The sequence below is a fragment of the Cetorhinus maximus genome, chromosome 4 (genome assembly GCF_964194155.1).
Source record: "Cetorhinus maximus chromosome 4, sCetMax3.hap1.1, whole genome shotgun sequence".
Classification (NCBI taxonomy): Eukaryota; Metazoa; Chordata; class Chondrichthyes; order Lamniformes; family Cetorhinidae; genus Cetorhinus; species Cetorhinus maximus.
Genome location: NC_135882.1, coordinates 79,897,403 through 79,922,173, shown reverse-complemented (window position 1 = coordinate 79,922,173; position 24,771 = coordinate 79,897,403). Strand labels below are relative to the sequence as shown.

Genomic DNA, 24,771 nt, shown 5'->3' with positions numbered 1-24,771 from the left:
CAATAATGGCTGATAAGTTTCTTAACCCCATTCTCCTGCTTTCTCCCTGTAACCTTTGATCCCCTTACCAATCAAGAATCCATCTATCTCTGTCTTAAATACACTCAATGACCTGGCCTCCACAGCCTTCTGTGGCAATGAATTCCATAGATTCACCACTCTCTGGCTAAACAAGTTTCTCCTCATCTCTGTTCTAAAAGGTCTTCCCTTTACTGAGGCTGTGCCCTCGGGTCCTAGTCTCTCCTACTAATGGAAACATCTTCCCCACGTCCACTCTATCCAGGCCTTTCAGTATTCTGTAAGTTTCAATCAGATCCCCCCTCATCCTTCTAAACTCCATCGAGTATAGACCCAGAGTCCTCAAATGTTCCTCATATGTTAAGCCTTTCATTCCTGGGATCGTTCTCGTGAACCTCCTCTGGACTCTCTCCAGGGCCAGAACATCCTTCCTGAGATACGGGGCCCAAAATTGCTCACAATATTCTAAATGTGGTCTGACCAGAACCTTATAAAGCCTCAGCAGCACATCCCTGCTTTTATATTCTAGTCCTCTCAAAATAAATGCCAACATTGCATTTGCTTTCCTAACTACTGACTCAACCTGCAAGTTAACCTTAAGAGAATCCTGGACTAGGACTCCCAAGTCCCTTTGCACTCCAGATTTCTGAATTCTCTCCCCATTTAGAAAATAGTCTATGCCTCTATTCTTCCTACCAAAGTGCATGACTTCACACTTGCCCACGTTGTATTCCATCTGTCACTTCTTTGCCCATTCTCCTAACCTGTCCAAATCCTTCTGCAGCCTCCCCGCCTCCTCAATACTACCTGTCCCTCCACCTATCTTTGTATAATCTGCAAACTTAGCCAGGATGCCCTCAGTTCCTTCATCTAGATCGTTAATGTATAAAATGAAAAGTTGTGGTCCCAACACTGACCCCTGTGGAACTCCACTAGTCACCGGCCGCCATCCTGAGAAGGACCCCCTTATCCCCACACTCTGCCTCCTGCCAGACAGCCAATCTTCTATCCATGCTAGTACCTTGCCTCTAACACCATGGGCTCTTATCTTACTGAGCAGCCTCCTGTGCGGCTTGTCAAAGGCCTTCTGGAAGTCCAAGTAGATAACATCCATTGGCACTCCTTTGTCTAACCTACTCATTACCTCCTCAAAGAATTCTAACAGATTTGACAGGTATGACCTGCCCTTGATGAAACCATGCTGACTTTGCCCTATTTTACCATGCAGTTCTAAGTATTCTGAAATCTCATCCTTAATAATGGACTCTAAAATCTTACCAACGACCGAGGTCAGGCTAATCGGCCTGTAATTTCCCGTCTTTTGCCTCACTCCCTTCTTAAACAGGGGAGGTTACATTAGCGATTTTCCAATCCTCTGGGACCCTCCCTGACTCCAGTGATTCCTGAAAGATCACCACTAACGCCTCCACTATCTCTTCAGCTATCTCCTTCAGAACTCTGGGGTGTAATCCATCTGGTCCAGGTGATTTATCCACCTTCAGACCTTTCAGTTTTCCTAGCACCTTCTCCTTGGTAATGGCCACCATACTCACCTCTGCCCCCCAACTCTCTTGAACTTTGGGAATGTTACTCGTGTCTTCCACCGTGAAGACTGACGCAAAGTACCTATTCAGTTCCTCCGCCATTTCTTTGTTCCCCACTACTACTTCTCCAGCATCATTTTCCAGCGGCCCAATGTCCACTTTTGCCTCTCTATATCGAAAAAAATCTCTTGCAATCTTCTTTTTTTTATTACTGGCTAGTTTACCCTCATATTTAATCTTCTCCCTCCTTATTTCTTTTTTAGTTGTCCTCTGTTTAGTTGTCTTTGTAGGCTTCCCAATCCCCTGGTTTCCTACTGCTCTTCGGCGCATTGTATGCTTTCTCTTTAGCTTTTATGCTGTCCCTGACTTCCCTTGTCAGCCATGGTTGCCTCGTCCTCCCTTTAGTATGCTTCTTCTTTCTAGGGATGAATTTTTGCTGTGTCTCCCAAATTACTCCCAGAAACTCCTGCCATTGCTGTTCCACTGTCTTTCCTGCTAGGCTCATCTCCAAGTCAATTCTGGCCAGCTCCTCCCTCATTCCTCTGTAGTTGCCTTTATTCAACTGTAATGCCGTTACATTTGATTCCAGCTTTTTCCTCTCAAATTGCAGGGTAAATTCTATCATATTATGGTCACTTCCTCCTAAGGGTTCCTTCACCTTAAGCTCCCTTATCAAATCTGCCTCATTACACATCACTAAATCTAGAATTGCCTGTTCCCTAGTGGGCTCCACCACAAGCTGCTCCAAAAAGCCATCTTGTAGACATTCCACAAATTCCTTTTCTTGGGATCCACTACCAACCTGATTTTCCCAGTCTACCTGCATATTGAAATCCTCCATGATCACTGTAACCTTGCCTTTCTTACACGCCTTTTCTATCTCCTGGTGTATCTTGTGCACCACATCCTGACTACTGTTCGGAGGCCTGTACAAAGGTTTTTTTATCTTTGCGGTTCCTCAACTCTACCTACACAGATTCTACATCATCTGACCCTACGTCGTTTCTTGCTATCGATTTAATTTCATTTCTTACTAACAAAGCAACCCCAACCCCTCTGCCAACCAGCCTATCTTTTCGATAGGATGTATATCCTTGGATATTTAGCTCCCAGTCCTGATCCCCTTGCAGCCATGTTTCCGTGATGCCCACCACATCATTTCTGCCAATTTCAATCTGCGCCACAAGCTCATTTACCTTATTTTGTATACTGCAGGCATTCAGATACAACACCTTCAGTCCTATATTTCCCGTCCCCTTTCTCATTGTCGTCCCTTTATCTGATGTGCTTGAAGTTAGATTCCTAGCCCTTTCCAAACACTCTGTCCTATTTTGTGTTCTGGAGACTTTAATAGCTCTCCTGGGCTCTCCTTCCTTTTCAGTTTTTTCATAATTTTCCATGAAGTTGAATCCACCCCCCCTCATGCTAACCTGCTGCTTTGTTTCCCATTAGTCATACTTCTTGGAGTTTTATCCTTCCCTTCCCCCCCACTTTCTAGTTTAAAGATTAAGATAGAACCCAAGGAAGTTAAAAAGGTCAAAACCAACCAGTAGAGTTAAAAGAGGTCAATGAAGTAACTGTGAAGTTTAAAAAGGATGAAGGGAGTGACCCAGAAATCTGATTGGCAGATATTTCAATTCAGAGTTAAACAGGGAGGTTCGCAAGCAGGTGAAGAGACAGTGAGGGAGATACCTCATTTATTTGAAGAACCACAGGAGAGTACAGCAGGAACCAAACAACTCTTGGGAGAGCTGTCTCACAGACTAGTCAAACAACAGTCTGACAGTTATAATCACAGAATCATACCTTACAGGTCATGTTCCAGACACCACCATCAACATTCCTGGGTATGTCCTGTCCCAATGGCAGCACCGACCCAGCAGAGAAATACAGTCGGGAGGGAGTTGCCCTGGGAATCTTCAATATCGACTCCAGACCCCCATGAAGAATCATGGCTTCAGGTCAAACATCAGCAAGAAAACCTCCTGCTGATTACCACGTCCCATCCCCCCACCCCCCACTCAGCTGATGAATCAGTACTCCCCCCTGTTGAACACAACTTGGAGGAAGGACTGGCAATAGTTCTGAAGGCTTGTGCTCCAGAACTTGCCGCACCCCTAGCCAAGCTATTCCATTACAGCTACAACACAGGCATCTATTTAGCCATGTGGAAAATTGCCCAGGTATGCCCTGTACAAAAAAAGCAGGACAAATCCAATCCAGCCCCATCAGTCTACTCTCAACCATCTGTAAAGTGATGGAAGGGGTCATCAACAGTGCTATCAAGTGGCACTTGCCTAGCAATAACCTGCTCACTGATGCTCAGTGTGGGTTCTGCCAGAGTCACTCAGCTTCGAACCTCATTACAGCCTTGTTTCAAACACGGACAAAAGAGCTGTACCTCAGAGATGAGGTGAGAGTGACTGCCCCTGATATCAAGACCGAGTGTGGCATCAAGGAGCCCTAGCAAAACTGGAGTCAATGGGAATCGGGGAAAACTTTCCGCTGGTTGGAGTTATACCTAGCACAAAGGAAGATGGTTGTGGTTGTTGGAGGTCAATCAAATCAGTCCCAGGACATCACTGCTGGAGTCCATCAAGGTAGTTTGCTTGGCCCAACCACCTTCAGCTGCTTCATCAATGATCTTCTTTCCATCGTAATGTCAGAAGTGGGGATGATCATTGATGATTGCACAATGTTCAGCACCATTTGCGACACCTCAGATACTGAAGCAGTCCATGTCCAAATGCAGCAAGACCTGGACAATATCCAGGCTTGGGCTGACAAGTGGCAATCAACATTTACGCCACATAAGTGCCAGGCTAAGAGAGAATCTAACCATTGCCCCTTGACATTCAATGGCATTACCATCGCTGAATCCCCAACTATCAACATCCTGGGGGGTTACCACTGACCAGAAACTGAACTGGGGTAGCCATATGAATACTGTGGCTACAAGAGCAGCTCAGAGGCTGGGAATCCTGCAGCGAGTAACTCACCACCTGTCTCCCCAAAGCCTGTCCCACCTTCTACAAGGTACAAGTCAGGAGTATGATGGAATACTCTCCACTTACCTGGATGAGTGCAGCTCCCACAACACTCAAGAAGCTCAACATCATCCAGGACAAAGCAGCCCGCTTGATTGGCAACTCTTCGACAAACGTTCACTCCCTTCACTACTGACGAACAGTGGCTGCAGTGTGTACCATCTACAAGGTGCTCTGTAGAAACTCACCAAGGCTCCTTAGACAGCACCTTCCAAACACAAGACAGCTACCATCGAGAAGGACAAGGGCAGCAAATACATGGGGACACCATGGAAGTTCCCCTGCAAGCTACTCACCTGTCATTGGGTAAAAGTCCTGGAACTCCCTCCCTAACAGCACTGTGGGTGTACCTGCAACACATGGACTGCAGCAGTTCAAGAAGGCAGCTGACCACCACCTTCTCAACGGCAAAACGAGGGGGGCAAAAAAATGCTGACTGAGCCAGCAACGCCCACGTGCCGTAAATGAATAAAAAAAAGTGGTGTTCCAAAGGACAATGGAGAGGTTAAGGGAAAATCCATTCCCAAGACAAAAGAGAAAGGGAAGGGAACATATCCCAAAATGAACACTACTTGTGGAAACCATAAGTGGTATACTAGGTATATCCATTGGGAGTTCTCGACTGGTATCTCAAATGAGCAAGCTCAAGTCTTAGACCTCAACAAATCCAGCAGTGTAGATGCAATGCCTACTAAAGGTGAGGTGCAGGTAAGAAAGTCCAGATGCCATACTGGGACTTAAAATCAAGTTACAGCTCACTGACTTCCTAGAAATCAGATTTGTAGAAGTGCCTGGGGATGAGCTATTAAATTCATGGGTTGTAGAAGTGACCACCTAAGGGTTAACAGTTGTAAAAACAGCCTAGTCCAGAAAATGTACATAATAACAGTTTTGCTCAGCAGCCTCTAGGCGGAATGAATTGGAACTGCAGTTCCTCCCTACTCCCATAGGTAACCAAAAGCAACCTAGCTGTTGCCAGGAATCTGGGGTAAACCCAAATGCCAGTAAATGCCCAAAAGATCCCTAAACGATACATAATCAGAATTCAAAGGGAACAGCCACTGGGCTCTGACACCAATATCACCCATTACACTTGAAGCCAAAAAAACAAAGTAATTCAGAACCTGAATGCAAAATGAATCTTTCCAAGAAAGCCTGTGATTTGTTTTGTAACTACCATCCAAAAGCTCATGCTATCCAAAGACTAACTCAGTTGAGAATTGCACAGGTACCAAAACTACAATGGAGCATAGCTGTAATGGGTGTGCATGTGTTTTTTTTTTAAACACCTTGTAATGAAATGCTCCTACAGGTCATATTTCATTCTGCATGATGTGGAGGGGTCACAAATATGTGCTGTATGGAATTCATTTTATATCACATCGGGTGGTTTCCACATATAAACTCATTAAATAGGGATATTTCACTTAAGAACAAAGGCACTGACTTAAAATGGCTGCCAATTTGCATCTGTGCAGCCACATTCCATTTCATGGAGATGTAGGGTGGCATTGTCCCTGATTTGCACTAAGTACGGTAGCAAGCGGGTAAAACGACGTATCGTCCCAAACCTGTTGCATTAATTATACATTCCTGGGAAACACGTTGTTTCCATGGCGCGCGCGCTCTCATTCGACCGTCACACCATCACCTCGCTGTTTCATCACGCCGGGCATAAATATTTAAAGTCTAGCCACGCGCACATCTCTCAGTGCTTCCAGCCTACAACTGCTGCAAAGAAGGCATGGCCCTGAAAGGCAAGAAGAGTGCAAGCCCCAGGTTCATTGACGCGTCCCTTGAATGCTTTTTGGGCGCAGTGGAAGCTCGCCGTGATGTCCTCTATTCCCGCTCTGGCCACAGGATGGGCAGCAACATCACTGATCTGGCTTGGGAGGTGGTAGCATACGTGATCAGCGCCAACACCCTGTAAAAAAGGGATAGCCACCCAGTGCCGCAATAGGATGAATAATCTCCTTCGATTTGCCAGGGTAAGTCACTTTTCTTATCACTCTCTCCTCACACACTCATCCACAGGGCCCTCATTCACTGCCAGTTCATGGGACAGCACCATTCACTTTCTCACATACACACCTTCATTGTCCTCATCCCGTCAATGGGACCACTCACCACACACACATGCCAGGCATACTTATCATCTGGCCTGGCAGGCATCCTGCTTACACTCTCTCCATCTGTATTCATGCAGGACAAGCTGGCACACAAGAGGGAAAGGTCGCAAGCCAGGAGGGAAAATGCCCAAGATCAAGGTCCTCACGGACTTTGAAAACAGAGCCATCCAGCTGGCTGGCAAGGATCTTGACTGTTCCTGTGCTGATGGGGAGGTCGGCGGTGCTGTACCAAGTGAGGCTTTCGCAGGCACATCTGCCAAACAGCCCACAGAGTCCACAACCCAGGGCCTCCAATCAAGCCCTGAAGAAACCTCTGAAGAGGAATCAGAAGGCACCCTCCCTGAAGTCCCATCACAGCACTCTTCCTCCAGCAGCATAGAGATACACACTTTGGTGGGACCAAGCTTGAGAGTTTCCTTTGGATCACAACCTGGTGAGCACATTGCACTTTCTGATCCACAGCAGGCGGCGGCAGGGACTTCCCTGGTCCCCGGCACTCGGAGGACTGCTGGAGGCCAGAAATTTGCTGAGTCTGAGTCAGAAGACAAGCCTCTGGACTCGGTCATGTCACAGATGCTGGAACTGCAAAGGCAAGCTTGGGAACATCAGGACGGGTATCCGCTGCACTCCTCAGATTGCAAGGCACAATGGAGGAGTCTGTCCACCTTCAAGCTGAGGTGATAGCGCTGGTATGCCAATGCACCGAGGTCAACACTGGTAGGATGGTGGCCGTCATGGAGACCTTGGTCCAGGACGTCACTCCTGCACTGCTGCGTGGGCTTACCTCCATCGCTGACGTCATAGTTGGCCTCTGGAAGTCTGTATGCGTGAGGGTGCAGGACAGCTTGATCTCATTCCTTCTCCTCAAGGAGTCAGCCAGCGGCCCTTGGGCATCCATAGTGAGGATCAGCAGGTGCACACCCCGGGGCCATCCACTCAGGTGATTCCGTGAGTGTCCAGCCCATCCGAATCCCCTCTTTCTGTGACCTCAGCAGATCCACAGCTCGAGGAGGGTATCACTGCCATGCAGCAGGACCCTAAAAGCAGGCCAGGGCCCTTCAGGTCTCGGCCTTCCAAAGGACGCCCATCTAGGTTATCACAGTCAACTGGCTGCCTCCACCTCCGCTGTGAGCGACTGGGGAGCGCCAAGACGTAGTGGCAGGGCTAGGAAGGTTATGATGATGTAACTCTTGTAGAGTTAAAACAATTAACTAAATTAACAATAACAAGGGAGAAATCAAGCACAGCCCCTAATTCAGGTCAGCTGTAAAACCAAGGACAAAGTTTGTTATGATGATGTAACTCTTTCGAGTTATCAACAGGTCGCATGTAACTCTTTCGAGTACATTCACAGTTCTTGGTTTCCGGGAGTGGGACATGAACCCACAACCTTCTGACTCAAAGGGAGGGTGCTATGTTGCACAGCCTGGGCATGGGTGTTAATCGCTCATACATAATGTTCACCAATATCAGTAAACTTCCAGGAATTTCTCCCTGCTTATGGCTCCTTGTTCTGATGAGCAGTGTTCGTGTCATTCAGATGTGAAACCTTTCTGCACAAGATAAAGGCAGATGTCTCAGTCCAGGGCCTCTTCCCTGTGCTTTGCGCAGCCTTCAGACCAAAGTGATGGTCCGGACTCTCATTCCCTGGACACACTGCTGATGCCTACACCTCGATAGTAATTGCTACCAGAATGCCGTGGGCAGGCATCACAGAGTACCATTATTCTCTCTGAGTGCTCTCAGCACCTTTAAACCTTTTTAGCATCCATGACCGGTGCTGCTGTGCTCCTGAAGGGGTCAGGTGCTGAAGGCGGACAAAGGATCAGATGCTTTTAAAGTTTCATGGCTGCATCTCTATGGTATGGCCCTGATCACAGAGTGCAAGCGAGCTGCCCTCATCCAGACAGGAGTCAGGCATTCTCAGAGGCTACGTGAAGATCTATGGAGCGTCCTCACTAAATGTCATCATCAACCCCCTGCAATCGACTGACTATTAGGGCCTCCGCTGCGTCTCCATGACAGGATCATTATCACAGAAAGCACGTGTGCTGCCGTAAGCCAGACTAGAGTCAAACGTTCATAGATGCAATGTGAGGATCTATGGTGTCTCCTCATTGCATGTCGTCATCATTCTCCATAAGTCTAGCAGCTATGAGGGCCTCATTGCTGCCTTCGAGGACCTCCTCACCCTCATCTAAATCCTCCTCATCAGAGGAGGCCGCCAGCTCCTCCATTTCCTCTTCAGCCAGCTCGGCTCTCCATTGCAGTGCCAGATTGTAAAGGGCACAGCAGGCAACGACAATGTGTGACACCCACTGTGGACCACATTGCAGGGCTCCACCAGGCCAGTCCAGGCACCGGAACCTCATTTTCAGCATCCCATGGTTAGTTCCACCAAGTTGCAGCATGAGCCTCGTTATACCTTCATTCTGCTGTAGTCTGAGCCTGCCACACGGGTGTCATCAGCCACGACCTCTGCGGGTAGCCCTAGTCCCCGAGGAGCCATCCCTGCAGCCTCTGTGGACCCTGGAAGACATCAGGGGTCTGTGACCGACTGAGAATGTAGGAGTCGTGCACACTCCCTGGTAACCGTGTGCAGACCCGCAGGATGCATTTGTGGTGGTTGCACATCAGCTGTACAGTCAGCGAATGGAAGCCCTTGCGGTTGACATAGTTGACCATGTGTTGCAACGGAGATTTGAGCGCCATGTGAGTGCAGTTGATAGCATCCTGCACCAGTGGGAAACCCGAGATCTGGCAAATCCAGTCGCTCTTGCATCTTGGCTCTACTGGTCCCGGGTGAAATGCATAAAGTTGTGTGCCCTTGCAAAGATGGCATCTGTGACCTCATGGATGCATCTGTGGGTGGAGGCTTGTGATATCCCACAGAGGTCACCTGTGGAGCCCTGGAAGGGGCCACTGGCGTAGAAATTGAACGCTGCTGTCACTTTCACGCCCGTGGAGTGGATGCCCTCCATGTCCATGTGGAGCCAAACCATGCAGTAGCTGCCAGATGTAATTGACCAGTTGCCTGGAGATGCGTAGTCTTCGGCGACACTGGTTCTTGGTCACTTGCAGGAATGAAAGGCGGCGTCTATAGACCTGGGTCTAGCTCAGCGCTGAGCAGCGATGGCTCGTCGGCAGCGCGTGCGGGTGCCCCAGCCGCCTCTTCTTCCAGAGGCTGCTGTTCCTCCCTCTGCGCAGCCAGGCGCCTCAGTCACTCTCTTCTCCATTGTCCTTGCTCTCTGTACGCCACAAGGCATACAGCTAGTTCACCAGGCTTCATGATCCTGATGTACTCCTCCTGCAGGATGAAAGAGAGAGAAGTGTGGGTTAGCATGGGTGTACTGAGACCATCTCTTGGTCAAGTCTGAAGGCCCCTTAATGCGTCCCAGGGAGTGTGGCCATGACTTCGATGGCCAGAGATTAGTGTGCTGCATGGCTGCCCGAAACCCCACCTTCTTCTGCCCCACTTCACCTGACCGGTTGGCTGCAGCTTTGCCCATTGGACTGCATGCTGTGCGCTCAGCTCAGGCACAGGTATTCTCCTAATCTACAAAGATGCACTGTTAGCTTGAACCATGGGGGAGGCTGGTACAAACTGGGATGATGACATTACAAGGAGCTGTGAGCACCTCCACCAGTGACTGCTCCACAGCCAGCTTTAGCAAGGAGATTGTGCAACCATTAGTTCAACTGTTCTGCAGTCCACTAAAACACTCATTAGTTTGTAGTCTGTGCCTGAGGGGTAAAAAGCTCTGGAGCACTTGGTGCTTCTCTGTCGCTTGAGTGGGCAGATAAGCTCGAGGCCCGACTTCAATAATATCAATGGTTCTACGTCTGAACTGTCTCAGCTGCAGAAGAATGGTCACTTTATACAAGGTGCCCCAAATGTCACTTCCCTTGCCCATCACCCCACCCCGCATGCGCTTGTGCGCTATCTTCAACCACGGGGCAGCCTTTGCCCGCCCCCCCCCACCAACCAAGTCACCTCAAAAACAGGGCAGCCTTTCGCCCCCAGCCCCAAAGTGCCTCAACCTTGAAGTCCAACAGGCGTCCCTCGCTCCACAACGTTACTCTCCTCCAAGTTCCCCTCAAAATGCAGCCTGCCAAGTGCGTGCGGGCAGACGATCCAGCGGCTGGGAGGAGGGGGGAGCAGCGTGATGAGTCCGGTGGGCTAGCCTTACAATGATATGATGCTGATGTATTACAATGAGGTTCCCAACATCCGATGGCGGGAAACGCGGCCCACCATCGATGGGCTGAGCTGACGATCGCAAGCTGGTTTCACGACGTTGTGAAACCGATTTTTGGCCTTCTAGCCAATATCCGCTCACGCCACCGAACACGGCCGACACCAGTCGGCACAGACCATTCTGCCCATAGGTCTACAGAGGCCCCGACAGGCAGTGACCTCCCTGGAGGCATGACAAGCTTCATTCCTATCTTATTCAAATGGAAGAACCAACCTTTCAGGAGTTAATTGCTAGAACGTTAAAAATTAATCATTTTTGCTATCACAATCACTAAGAGGAGCTGTGCCAGACACGAACTGATGAATTTCCTTTTAGAATATACAATCAACTTGGAGAGAGATCTTGTGATACAACCTTTTGTGTGGATATCTGAATTCGGGATTTGGCAGAGGTATTCTAATTGGAGTGAGCGGCCGTCTCTCACCCTTTACAATATTCTACCTAAACTTTCAAACCTGTTCTGCTGAGTTAAAAGTGTGTCTACATCCCTACAACAGACAGAGACTCTCAACTAAAAGCCACTGGATTTCTACAACAGTGTTTCCAGGAGGAAAGGGACATACCAGCCACGACTGAAAAGTAATCGCCTCAGCTGAGAACCAACAGCTCCAGAAACAATCAATCAACACTTATTGAATTTTTAAAAATCTGCACTTTAACTTGGCCAAGGTTAACATCTGATATTCTGTAAAGTTGTATTTCTTTCTGCATGCTTGGGGTTTGAGTGTGTGCGCGCATTAGGGGAACTAGGACATAACTGTACACTTCTAATATTTTTACTTGTGTGAATTTTTAGCACAATAAAACTAACCCCTTACCGGTGTAACTCAATACCTGTCTGGCTTAATCCTTAAAAACTGCACACTGTCAAGTGCATACTGAACTGGCAATAAAGCATCCTTTTAAAATTCAAAACTTCTGCTACAACCAAACAAGGGGTGATAGAAGAGAGGAGTCTTTGCACCCCATCTCACCTGTTCGTAACAGGTCACTGACCTAAATCGTTACCTGTTTCTCTCTCTACAGATGTTGCCAGGCCTGCTGAGCATTTCCAACAGTTTTGTTTTATTTCAGACTTCTAGCATTGTAGCATTTTGTTTTTGTATAAGGAATTACACTAATTCTACGAGTGATTGTTGCTTGAGGTGTAATAATTCAATTTGAGTATAAATTCTTCTTACTCTTCAAAATGTATCCACCGCTTCAAAAACCAAACCATAACCTTTTAATAGCTAGCTCATTTGTATAATAGAAAATACCATATTGGCTATTGTACTCCAATCAGGGAAAGCCATTAATTATCATCCTTCAATTCTATCCCTCAAATATATCATGCAATTGATCTCTACTATGCGCTAGATTTAGTTCATAAGTGAAGAAACTGTTCCGCAAAACAATTTACAGGCCCAGCTTTCTTTGTATTGACAAACGTGATGCCAATTTACATCCATCAAATAATTATGCACATTTGAAAATACAAAATTTCTTGCAAGACAATACCAAAGCATAGTACCTCTTAATATATTCTTTATTTCCATACTCATCGTGTTTTAGCCATCTTACTTTTGCATTATAAATACTGTTCCATTTCTCTTTTGCCTATCACCATTTTAGCTACTAAAGCAGGCAGATCCCATTCACTTGAAAACTGCTTTCATTAGCTGGGATGTTTAAATGTACTCCACTTATCCCAGTTTGAAATTCAAAGTAAAGAGGGGCTAGAATATCAAGATTATTTCAGTAATTACCTCTTCTGAAGGCAGTTAACAAACAGAGGCCCATGGAATACTATGAACATCCAATCTCAGGTAACAAGTTTCGCACCACAAATATCTGGTCTAAGCTAAACGTTACTTTGGCAATATACTTGAGCTTTGGGATATTTTATATTTTGAAGCAGGAATTGAGTTGAGAGTCTTACAATCCAGTGAAATCTGTTGTGGTTATTTAAAAATAAAACTTTTGTTTTAACTTTACTTCTCAATAAACTTGATTTTTAGTTATAGCCTATGATACACAACTGAAGCCTGTGCTAATTGTTCATCAGTTGGAGAAGAGAACAAAGCGATATTCCACAGTGTTTCTAGCTGGTTCTTCATTGGTAAGAGCGGTTCATTTTAATCATGTAACCTTCTGTCCCAGTTTACTTTGCGAATACGGTAAAATTTTAAATCCTATTTAATAACTGTCTGTTACTATACCAAGAGAAATTTTTTTGTTTTAAGCCAAGATTCCTAAAGCTTCATCAACACCTTAACAAATTTATTTAAACCACACGCAAAGAATTTCAAAACAAGAATTTTATAACATTTTAATTAAGAACCAATCAATTTCCCGTTGTATTAAGTTAAACCTGAATGTAGGTCTCAGGCAAAACATGGGGTTAGAACACAGGGCATATTATATATATGTAGAACACAGACGTGTGCAAGGGGCTAAGATCCCTTTTTCAAGTATACGGTCCATCCTTACATAATATTTTGGCAAAAATCTATAACAATTTGGGAAGCATTGATGATTGCAGCATTGAGATTTTGTGGTAAAAATCAGGAATGATAGCAACACCACTTGTGGAAGGGTGCAGTTACAACGTGACAAGTTATAAATGTGGACACAGGAGTTTGTAAGGTAGGGAGTCAACACAGGAAATACATACCAATGTAAGTATTCTACTATGTTATATAGATATATAATGCAAGCATTTTCATCCTAACTGGATTCGCTGTTTAAAAAGCAGGCAAATATATAATGACAATTAGAGGTTCTCATAGATCAAGATGCCAAGTGAAAAGATGACATGAAAAAAGCAACAAATTTAAATTTGAAGAGTTAGACCATCTGAATTGGACCACTGCTGATGAGAAGAATATCTCATTAATATTTATCGTTGTTGAATGTTCTATTGATACGAATTGTTTATTAAAAATCAAAACCTATATCATGTTATACAAATATGGAAAAATGGAAGAACTGTTTAAATGTATAAAATGAATTTATTTCTACTGAGGACACATTTTCATTATAACATGAATATCTGCATCATCTCTCTGCAGTGCTATGCCTGAGATAGAAAGCTTAAGTTGCAAAGATGTGACAGACAGCAGCAGTGTGCAGTACCCTACCTGTAAATTAGGGATAAGTGCCAAATTTGAGAATTAGAATCTGAACTGGTTAAACTGGGACCACTGGGATGGGTTTCAGCATCTAGATCCCTTAGACAAAGGTGACATCATTCACACATTGCCTGGTCCAATGTAAACTTTCCACGATGCCAAGCTTTCTATGGTTGGGCAAGGAAAATGATTTAATGGCTAGACAGGGTACTAGACTATGAAAAGCAAGTAACAAAAAAATTCCTTATCCCAGATAGTCCATTTTTTGGGGGACAGTTCAAAAAACAGAAAAAGGTACATGCTCCTGTCCATTTTAAATTTTAACTTAGGATTGAGAAGATCTGTATTTTCTATAAACATAATTTATTAAAAATTTACATTCACATGAATCAATATTTTATACAACATTTCTAAAATTTCAAGAACTTGATTACACTGAAAATATACTCACTGACAATGTGTCCTGTAGTCTGAAATGCGAGTTCTACTATACTTTCATCCTGATCAGAGGCTGCCAGGTGAAAGACAGAGAAGATATTCTTCCACCCAGAACGAATATTACCAGCCTGCGAGTTAACCATCTGGGCAATGCAGCGAACCACCATGTCTCGGATTGTTGGCGATCTTCAGGGAAAAAAAAGTATGTTTTATAGAAATGCAACTGAAAGCACAACATGTGTAACTATAAAGTTATAGGCATGTGGCTAAAATGCATTCTTTGAAAACATAAATAACAGGCATTAAGAGAGGGGAAGATTGCATTGTATAAATTTCTTAGCTACATGCTATTCAAGATAACTCAGGTATCTACCCTAATTTCATGGCACTTGACTTCCAAACAAAATCTAAGAGACAAATAGTGCTCTCTTCACCAATTTATCTTACTCCTTGTTAAACTGTTTTAAAAATATACTAATTGCACAGTTACTACCAAACCAAAAACATAACACTTTGATACAATGTGTACTTTTCAAACTTATGATTTTTTAAATTATTGCTCATCAGCTACAATAGTTTCTATAGAACTTTGATGATGTGAAAGTTGACTACAGAAAGGACGCTTAAAAAAAAATCTTGTTACCGTGATATAAGTTTACCTGTTCTTTTTCATTATGTGTTCAAAAGGTCTCAAGAAATCCTTCTGAAACCTGAAGTTAGCAAGTTCTCCTTTCTCTAAGAACTTCATTGATAACTGCCTTAAAGAGTCTACGGCAAAAATGGCAACATCTTCATTGGGATTACAGCCAACCTGGTAATAAATGGGAATAATAAAATTCATAACCTCAATATTATGAAAAAAACTATTTCAATAAAACTCTATTGATATGTGGTTTGATTTTAATCACAAAATGTTACAATTCTACATGAAGAAATCAAATGTGTTCAATGTAAGAAGTTTGCACTTCAATAACATATACTGAATATTACAATTAAATTAGAAAATCTCATGTGATACTGCAAACAGGACTTAATTGCAGGTTAAATTATGAGGGTAATGGACCAGGGTTGAGGGAGAACTGTTATACTAGAGGGTAGAATAGGTTATTGAGAAAAGATGGAGCAGTATGGAAGGGGAAGGGAAAAGTAGAAAGGGTTTAAAGTCAGGAGAAGACGAAGGAGAATTAGAAGCCAGGACAAGTAGGATGGCTGGTAGAATACAGTGGGAGGTTGAGGACATTGGGGAAGGTTAGGCAGAAGTTCAACACAGAAGAAAGAACAGGTTTAAAGACATAGGAAAGAGAAAAGAGAGGTGAGAGGGGGAGGAGGGTCAATGAAAAGGGAAGACCAGAAGACTATATTAAGTTGAAGTAAGGCAGGAAGGAAACCCACAGTTGGCCAGAGCTTAGCAGGAAGCCGGTTTTGCAAGATACCTGTCCAGGAGACGGTGACTAATTAAAAGACACCAGACAGTCAGGGACAGATGCATTGGGGAGAGAGTGATAACAGAAAGAGTAACAGTGTGAGGTAGAATCAGGGGTATTGTGGGACGGGCAACATTGCAGGATCTGGTGTTGAGGTGCAGCAACACAAATCAGGGGGCACAGTGGGACACATGGGCATGTGCAATGCAGAAAATGTAGGGCTAGGAGATCTAAAAGTAGATTGGGCTGCAAGGTGGGGCATGTCAACTGGTGTCATTACTCATAATGACATTGCTTTCAAACGCATAAAACAGTCTCTATTTTTATATAAAGTTTTTTTTAAATTTTGCTACATTTGGTTGTCTACGCTAATGGCTGCTATATATATGGAGGGAACAGACACTGGAAGGCTCAGTATATTTTATATTAAAAGCAGAGATGGAGAGCCCAAGGGGAGAGAGAGCAAAACAGCTGAAAGTTGAAAAAAACAGCTGAAGCATACAATATCTAAAAATTGGTTACAATTGTGAGGTTTTTAAGATTATTATGTTTCAGGACTGTTCTTTTGGTTTATATGATTATTATAATTTGGGACTGTAATTTAAAATTTAGGGTAAATGAAGAGGGTAATGTGACCTGTTCTGGAGTTTGCCTGACAGTAAGCCTGGGTGACTTGATTGTTAAGAGATAAAAGGAGGGCTCAGACTGGTTTATCGAGAAGGTGCAAGATATTTATGCTTGGTGACAATGACCACAGTCTCTGAGTTTACAACGAGTAAACTTTGAACCCCCAAGTCCCAGAAATGTGTTATAGGTATAGATTTGTAAACAGTGGTGTTGCAAACTATCCATTTACTTCTAAGGTGAAAGGAGTTGGGATCAAAGATTAACTAATGCAATTCTCATGTGTTTTCCATTGCCATGGGGAAGAGGGTAGAGGAAGCCATTTTTGAAATTAGGTTACATGCACCCCTATACACTGGTGAATGTCACAGACTGACGGTGTTTTGCAGCTTGTCTTGCGTGCTCTGCAGCTATCTTAGAAGTAGAGACAGTGAGAAATAGAAGCAGCCAGGCCTGCACCTCAAGCAGAGAAAATGCTGACTATTGTTCACCACGCAGAACACAGGTGGGAGCTTGGGTTCAGACTGAAGACGAGTTCTTGAGGATTTAATGCAGACTAGAAGATTTGCCTAACTTGGAGCTAGAGGAAGTGATCAACAGCATAACCCTCACAATGAAAGGCAGTTCTGGGATTAGAAGTTACCTGGTTGGGTACGTAGAAAGGAAGAAAGCCATCAGGGAGCTGTGAATAATTTTAGACTGGTTCCTTAAGTGGGGTTTGGGGGTTCAGTGTTTTGGGGGCTCAGTGTTAGTGGGGTTTGGGGGTTCAGTTTTTTTGGGGTGCAGTGTCCACTCAAAGGGCAATGTAACCTAGAGCGAGATTTCCGGTTCTGCTAAAAGTTAAATGGGAAAGTGCAAGTTGCCTACAAAAAGAAAATTGTGTTTAAATGTACATTATGAGTGGTCAGAGACAAACGAGAGAATGCTCAGGTGACAAAAAGTCAGAGGCTTAGAAACAAATAAAAAATAAATACACTTAAGTGAATTTTAAAATATCCAGACGTTAATAACTTAAAATAAGTATTTTGACCATATAATCTCAATGTAAAATATCACCTCTACATGAGCCAGTAGGCATGGTTAATCTGTGACAGGCAAGGTAGGACACCGTTAATATTAAACCTCCTGTCACAACACCACCTATAAATGTAACAAGTCTCAAGTTTCCAACTGAAACTGCCTGTGTACAAAAATCAGTATATTAGATAAACACAACCATACCTAATATATAATTTACAACACCTCAATGAGTGGGAGTTGTCCACATTACCATTCTAGCTAATAAACCATAAAAAGTAAATAATTATGCAAACATCTTAAAATACTTTTCTAAGCATACTTAAAATGAAGTCATGATGCATCAGATTATTTTCAGAAAATTACCTTATTAAAATGGTCTCCAATGACCTCCCATATTCTGGACCATTGTAGCCTGATTCGCCCCATGTTGTAATAGGATATCTCAACTATCTTCTGAAGGCTGAACATTCGTGGATGTGTTGGTGAGGCTAGCTCATCCATGGAGACAGCACAAAGCCAGCGCACAAAATCAACTGCAAATGAAAAATAAATATAATTTGTTATCCAATGTGCCAGTAGAACAAGCTGACATGTTAATATTAAAAATGTTGAATATTAAGGCATACCAATAGCATTTCCATCCAGTCTTGTAGATCCTGTGAAAATTCTGGAATGCGAAAAAAATGTAGATTTTTCTATTTTGAACATTATAGATGGAATCATGCACACATGGCTCTCAATCATGTGCACCTTAGGCCACCAAATAGTGGGAAGGAGATACAGCAGGCAAATTTGCAGAAAACATGCAAGAACTTTACTGAGAGACTTTAATTAACCTAATAAAATAACAGTGCAGGGAAATTCATACAAAAGAATTTTTCTGGTTAAATTTTTTTTATTCGTTCATGGGATGTGGGCGTCACTGGCTAGGCCAGCATTTATTGTCCATCCCTAAGTGCCATTGGGGATGGGTTTTTACAACAAACGACAATGGTTTCATGGTCATCAGACTTTTAATTCAAGATTTTTATTGAATTCAAATTTTACCATCTGCCGTGGTGGGATTCAAACCCGGGTTTGGGTCCCCAGAGCATTACTCTGGGTCTCTGGAATACTAGTCGAGTGACAATACCACGATGCCACCATCAGCTCTGCAATGAAGAAAGCAGTGCTGTATCTCTAACTGGGGAACAAAGTGGGACAAGTGGAGCATGTTTCAGTGGGCATCATTAAATAAGTAGAGATAACAATATGAGATTTAGAATAATAATGAAAAATAACAATGAAAAATCAAATGTGAAGACACTATTGGAGGGGGAATAATTTCAGTGAGTTGGAAAGGATCTGGACAGAAAACAATGATTGGCAAGTAATACAGTAAATGGGAGGCGTTCATAGAGGAGATGGCTTGAGTACAGACTAGACACATTCCCATGAATGGGAAAAGAAAGGGCATCCAAAATTGGAGCTCCCTGGCTAACTGGAGATATAAGGAGTTAAATTACATAGAAAAGGGAGACTCATGATAAATCTTGGGTTCATAATTCAGTAGAGAACCAACGTGAGCACAAAACGTACAGGTTAGAAGGATAAAAGATACAAGAGGGACAAAGCAAGTGTATGAGAATAGATTAGGGGGTAACGTAAAGGGAATACAAAAATCTTTTACAAACAAATAAATAGTAAAAAAAATAGTCAAAGAAAAGGTGGGATAGATTTGGGACCAAAAATGACAGATTCTTGCAGAGGTAGAGAGCTTGACTTAAGCAGTAACTGAGCACTTTGCATCTTAATTTGCAATTGATTTGCATCTGTCTTCACTGAATAAGCAGATTCTGCCAATGTTGCATTAAAGGAGGAGGCAATAGAGAAATTGGAAAGGATGAAAGAAAACTAAGAGCAGATACTAAAAAGGTTGGTAGTGCTCAAAATAGAAAAGTCGCTGGCTTTGAATGGGATGCAACATGTATTGTAGGTGGCTGCTGAGGGAATTAAGAGTGGAAATTATGAGGGTATGGCCTCAATTTTCTGATCTTCTTTAGATATGGCAGTGGTGACAGAAGACTGAAAATGTTACTCCACTTTTCAAAAAATAGGGGAGGGGGATAAATACTGCAGCTACAAGGCCAATCATTTGAATGTTGTTTTTGAGGAAATCATTAGAGACATTTGTACAGAATTAATTGACAATTGGAAAAATAACAGCTAATAAGTGAAAACTATATTTTGTAAAGGCAAATCATGTTTAATTAACTTGACTGAGCTTTTTTGATGGAGGGTCGATAAAGGTAGTGCAGTTGACATATGTATGGACTTTCAAAAGGCATTTGACAAGTATTGGACTTGTTAGCAAAATTGGAGCCAATGGGATTAAGGAGGCTGTAGCTGCATGAGTACAAAATTGGCTTAAGGGCAGAAAGTCGTGGTCAACAGTTGTTTTTCAAACAAGTTGGTCTGGGCAAGGGGCGTTAGGAGGATGAGTTGGTGTTGGGACCAATGCACTTTTTGATATGTAACTTATGTATTGGATTTGGATCTATATGGGCAGGATTCGAGAGTTTGGAGATGACACAAAACTCAGAAATATTAATAAACAGTGAGGAGGATTGCTGAAAAAAAAGAGAAAAATTAGAGCAACAGGTGAAACTACCTGCTTCACATTGCTATGTAGTAGCAACACGAGTGGTATTCTCCATTAACAGGATGTTGCCATCAAGCCAGAAAGACGTTCTGCCTATCACAATGTGGTATCTGAATTTCAGTGCTAGTGCGATGCTAGGAATGTGGGTCATATGTCCCAAAGACTGGCGGATCGTATCAAACAGCATATCCCTTCCACTGTTCGCAACGGGCAAGGTACAGACCGTACCCAACCAACCCGTGCTTGCAAAACTCAAAATACAGTGTCTAACATTCGATATGATCCTGCAATTGGACAGCATTTGCTGAATAATCCTCAGTGTGCTAAGAGTTACGCTGACAACCAATTTACGATCATCAGTCGGGCTCACAGTGTGGCCATGTGTGTACTGAAAGATACATCTATTAATACACAGGGCCCTGTTCTTTGTAGATAGAAAGAACGTGTACAAACATTGAGCCTTTTCAGCTAAACAAAATAAGTGACAGCCAATCGCTGCTTTATTCCTCAGAGCAATGCTTTGACCAGAGTCAAGCTGCCTGGTTTAAATTTCAAACAATGCTGGGCAGTTAACTGCCAGGCAGCATCAACTAGTGCATTCTCCATGGCAATGCCTCTACCAATTAGTGTCCACTTGCCAGCCAATCAGCGCTCTTTTCTCATGTGATATAAATTGTTGTTGCATTTGTCATTCTTGAGAATTGTCCTGATGAGTTTAAGATGAAAAGCTTTGACAAAAAAAAGTCTCTTTTTTCAGCAATACTCAAGTTTTGTTCTACCAAATGACTAATTGAGGAGGTTAGCAACAGACTTCAGAAGAACATAGACTGGTAAAATGGAGACACATGGCAAATGAAATTTAACACCAAAAAGCATGAAGTGATTCATTTTGATAGAAAGAATGAGGAGAGGCCATAAAAACAATACTGTACAATTTTATATGGAGTTCAGAAACAGAGGTACCTAGGGATGTCTGTACACAAGTCTTTGGCCTTCGATAGGGAAAAGAGCGGGTTTAATAGAACGGTGCCAGGTATGAACGTGGAGAGACGAGAGAAACTGGGGCTGTACCCCTTACAGCAGAGAAAGTTAAGAGGAGATTTGATAGATGTGTGCAAAATTATGAAGGGTTTTGACAGAGGAACCAAGGAGAAACTTTCAAGTGGTAGAAGGGTCGATAACCAGCGGACACAGATTTAGGGTAATTGGCAAATTAATCAGAAGTGACTTGAGGAAACAGTTTTTCCTCAGCAATCTGATTGCACTGCAGGAAAGAGTAGTGAAATCAGATTCAATAATATCTTTCAAATGGGAATTGGATTATTACTTAAGTGGAAAAAAAATCAGGTATATGTGGAAAGAGTGGGAGAATGGAAGTAATCAGGGCAGAGGTGAAAAAAAGACAGCTGTTTCCAAATGCACATAATTTTATTAACAGTGTCAGTGTAGTTCTATTTCTGTCTTTCCAAGTGAGCAATGATTTACTTTCACTTAGTGCTCAAAACCCCTTAATCTACCTCTTGGTTCTGCTCACATTAAATAACATCAAGTAAGGTTCCAACAAAATTTTAACTGTACCATTATTTAATTTTTGCCAACAGGTCTGGCAGATTTACAATTTCTTTGTAGTAATTCATAAATTATGCAAAAGTAAAAATGTAAGTTTGCACAGATTTACATTCTTGCCATTGAATGCATCCAAAACAACATTGGCTTAAGTTTTGGAAATTCTTTCCTAAATCTTTCCGCTTACCTATATGACTTTCCTTCTTTAAGATGCTCCTTAAAATTTATTTCTTTAAGTTTTTGGTCATCTGCCCTAATATCTTCTTATGAGGTTCAATGTTAAATTTTGTTTGACAATGCTCCTGTGAAGTGCCTTGGGACATTTTATTGTGTTAAAGATGTGACATAAACACAAGTCATTATATTTGCTAAGGTTATTGTAATCTTACATTAAAGTAAAGTAGTTAGATCGAAAATCAGATCGTAAGTGAAAGAAAGTCAAAGTATAAGTTGCACATAGTGAACCAAATGAACCACAAAGACATGCAAATCTGAAAAAAATTGGTCTTACCTGTCAACTGCAACAACAACACTCTGAGAGCTTGTCTCACCAATGGATTCCTGGATACTGGCTATCTGCTTTCGGTCCACAGCCCCACCAACTAAAGTGCCTGGGTAGGCATAGAAAGAAGCACCCTTGGATTAGCTTTTTAAGTGATGAATTTGTAAAACAAAATTCAATCTGTACTTGCAAACAATTCTAGGGAGAAGTAGCATTACAAGGAACTACAAATACATAGTATAATTAAACAGATAATCACGCTAAAACTAACAAGCAATAGCCGCACTGAAAATTGGTTTTGTCAGCCTCAATTTGTGCCTCTCAGAACAAATCAATTGAGAATAAAACTAGCCCAGATTCAAATGTTTTAATGCCAACAGTATATAGTTAAGTGTATAAAAAATTATGTTCTCTGGTGTAGATTCTGTAATTATAGAAACTATTTAATAAGTTCCCCAATGCAAATTTTAAAGTGTCAGTTTGGCTCAGTTGGGTAGGACTCCTGTCTAATTTTAGGATGTCTTGAAGACATGAGAAAATGCGATACAAGCACAAGTTATCTTTTTTCAGGACAACTTTATTGAACCATTCCTCCAATTTATTGCAGTTCCACTTCCAGTCTGATATATTGGTTCCTCAGAAACCAAATGCAACTGGAAACTTCTTTTAAGGTTCATTCTTCTTCAGCCTCCTAAGCACCCTAACCAAGTCTCAGATGACTGTCTTTTTCCTCCTGTTTATGGGGGAACTAGATGAAGACATGGATGATGAAGGTGAAGAAAAGTATGAAGACAGCAAGAATAAGATTTTGTTGCTTGGGGAGTAAACTCCAGAACAGCCTACAAATGAAAATAAAAGAGCACTGGGAATGTCAGGTAGTGAACATGTGACAGACAACCACTGAAAATGCAGGATTGCACTAAAGGTTAAGTTTCAATATGCTGAGCTTGATAGGGAAGGGACCTGCAGTAATCAATGTTCCCACCAAGCTGCATGGGTGCTCAGCTGTGCAGAAGCCTGCAAATCTCGCTCCATGTTAAATACTCTGCATGCAGGCAAGCACAACGATTTGAAGGGATCATGCATTTAAAAAACTGGCTTTGCACAATAAGAAAATTTTAAAGGGAACACTGACAATAACAGCAAGCCCAAAGAAAGTGGGACATGGTTGCGGTATAATTTATTCCAAGCATATCCAAGTGACAAAGCCAACTTACCCAGTCCCAGACTTAAAAACTCGTCGGCCGTCTGATCTCTAGATCCAGAAACCGATCCTTCTCTACCTCGAACTGTCCCAGAAATGTAACGTGCTTTTACTCCAGTACCTATTAACTGGGCAAGTTCCAACTGACTGATACATTTTAAGATCTATGAAGATTTACAAGTAAAAGAGAAGACAAATTTACAAAATATTTCCAGTGGCTCACAAAATTAAAACTACAAAACGAAATGAATTAGGTAATTTAAATGTTTTGAAACAGATTTCTGAAGCACTCTACTGATTCGCTACAAAGTCAGCTGAATTACACTGTGTAATCTAGCACTGTTAATATGTATTTATTAAATGGAAGTAATTAATTCTGTACACATAAAAGAGAAATAGCGTTTCCATTGAAAAATTGTGGTAAAATTGCCTTTGCTGAAATGAATATTCTACACGGGAACTTGCATGGCGAGAACTATAATTGAAAAATGTATAAACTGAGCTAAAACCAAAAATAACAATGAAAATATGACGGATTACCAATTGTCAAACAAATATCTTAGAACAGTAAAAGTGGAGACTATGTCAGACATTAGATCAATCCTTACCTACTCAAATCTGTCTTCAATTACACAGAATTTAAAAGATAGTAATAAGGCTTATCTTTGAAAATCTATGTTGCTCCAGGATACAGTGCAAGTGTGTTGTGCCACATAACAGTAAAATATGGTTCACAACAGATTTCTCCAATAGCAAATTTTTATTCTCAACCTTGTTATATGCAGGATAATAAACTTTCTGACATCAAGGGAGAGTTGGAGACAAATCAACATAAGGCACTCTTGCTCACCTCCAAGCAGTCAGACAGCTATTGGTTCTCTTAGGGGGGGGGAGGACGGAACGGTGCAGTAGTGCTGGGGAGGAGTGGTACCAGGCAAAGCCGGGGGTGGGGGCAGATGATGGGTGATGGGAGCAGATCTTGCTGCGTTTAACAACAATACCTCAATATAACGTTTTTCGTGTTTCCTGCCCTACAGACATCCAAATTTATTAGATTGGCCAGCTGCTGGGTAGGAAAACCAGTGGCAAGCAACCATAGCCATGATCTTCAGGGAAGGCCCTGGCAATCATGATCAAGGGACATGCTGTCAATTGTAACAGGGACTAGATAGAGAGAGGCCTCAATCAGCACAATGGATGTGTAGGTTTTCTTGAGGGACTGGGTTGGGAAGAGAACTCCTG

General features: G+C 42.7%; 1 protein-coding gene across 5 annotated transcripts in view; it reads right to left on the bottom strand.

Annotated features, from left to right (window-relative positions):
- arfgef1 (ADP-ribosylation factor guanine nucleotide-exchange factor 1 (brefeldin A-inhibited)) overlaps positions 1 to 24,771 on the bottom strand; it is a 301,506-nt gene that overhangs the window by 87,447 nt on the left and 189,288 nt on the right. For all 5 annotated transcript variants that reach the window (XM_078540375.1, XM_078540378.1, XM_078540377.1 and 2 more), the window contains 6 exons: positions 23,543 to 23,693; positions 22,335 to 22,434; positions 18,243 to 18,283; positions 17,980 to 18,149; positions 15,208 to 15,359; positions 14,562 to 14,734 (listed from right to left, as the gene is read on the bottom strand). In XM_078540375.1, the coding sequence (XP_078396501.1) occupies positions 14,562 to 14,734; positions 15,208 to 15,359; positions 17,980 to 18,149; positions 18,243 to 18,283; positions 22,335 to 22,434; positions 23,543 to 23,693 (787 nt within the window). The remainder of the gene's footprint in view (positions 1 to 14,561; positions 14,735 to 15,207; positions 15,360 to 17,979; positions 18,150 to 18,242; positions 18,284 to 22,334; positions 22,435 to 23,542; positions 23,694 to 24,771) is intronic.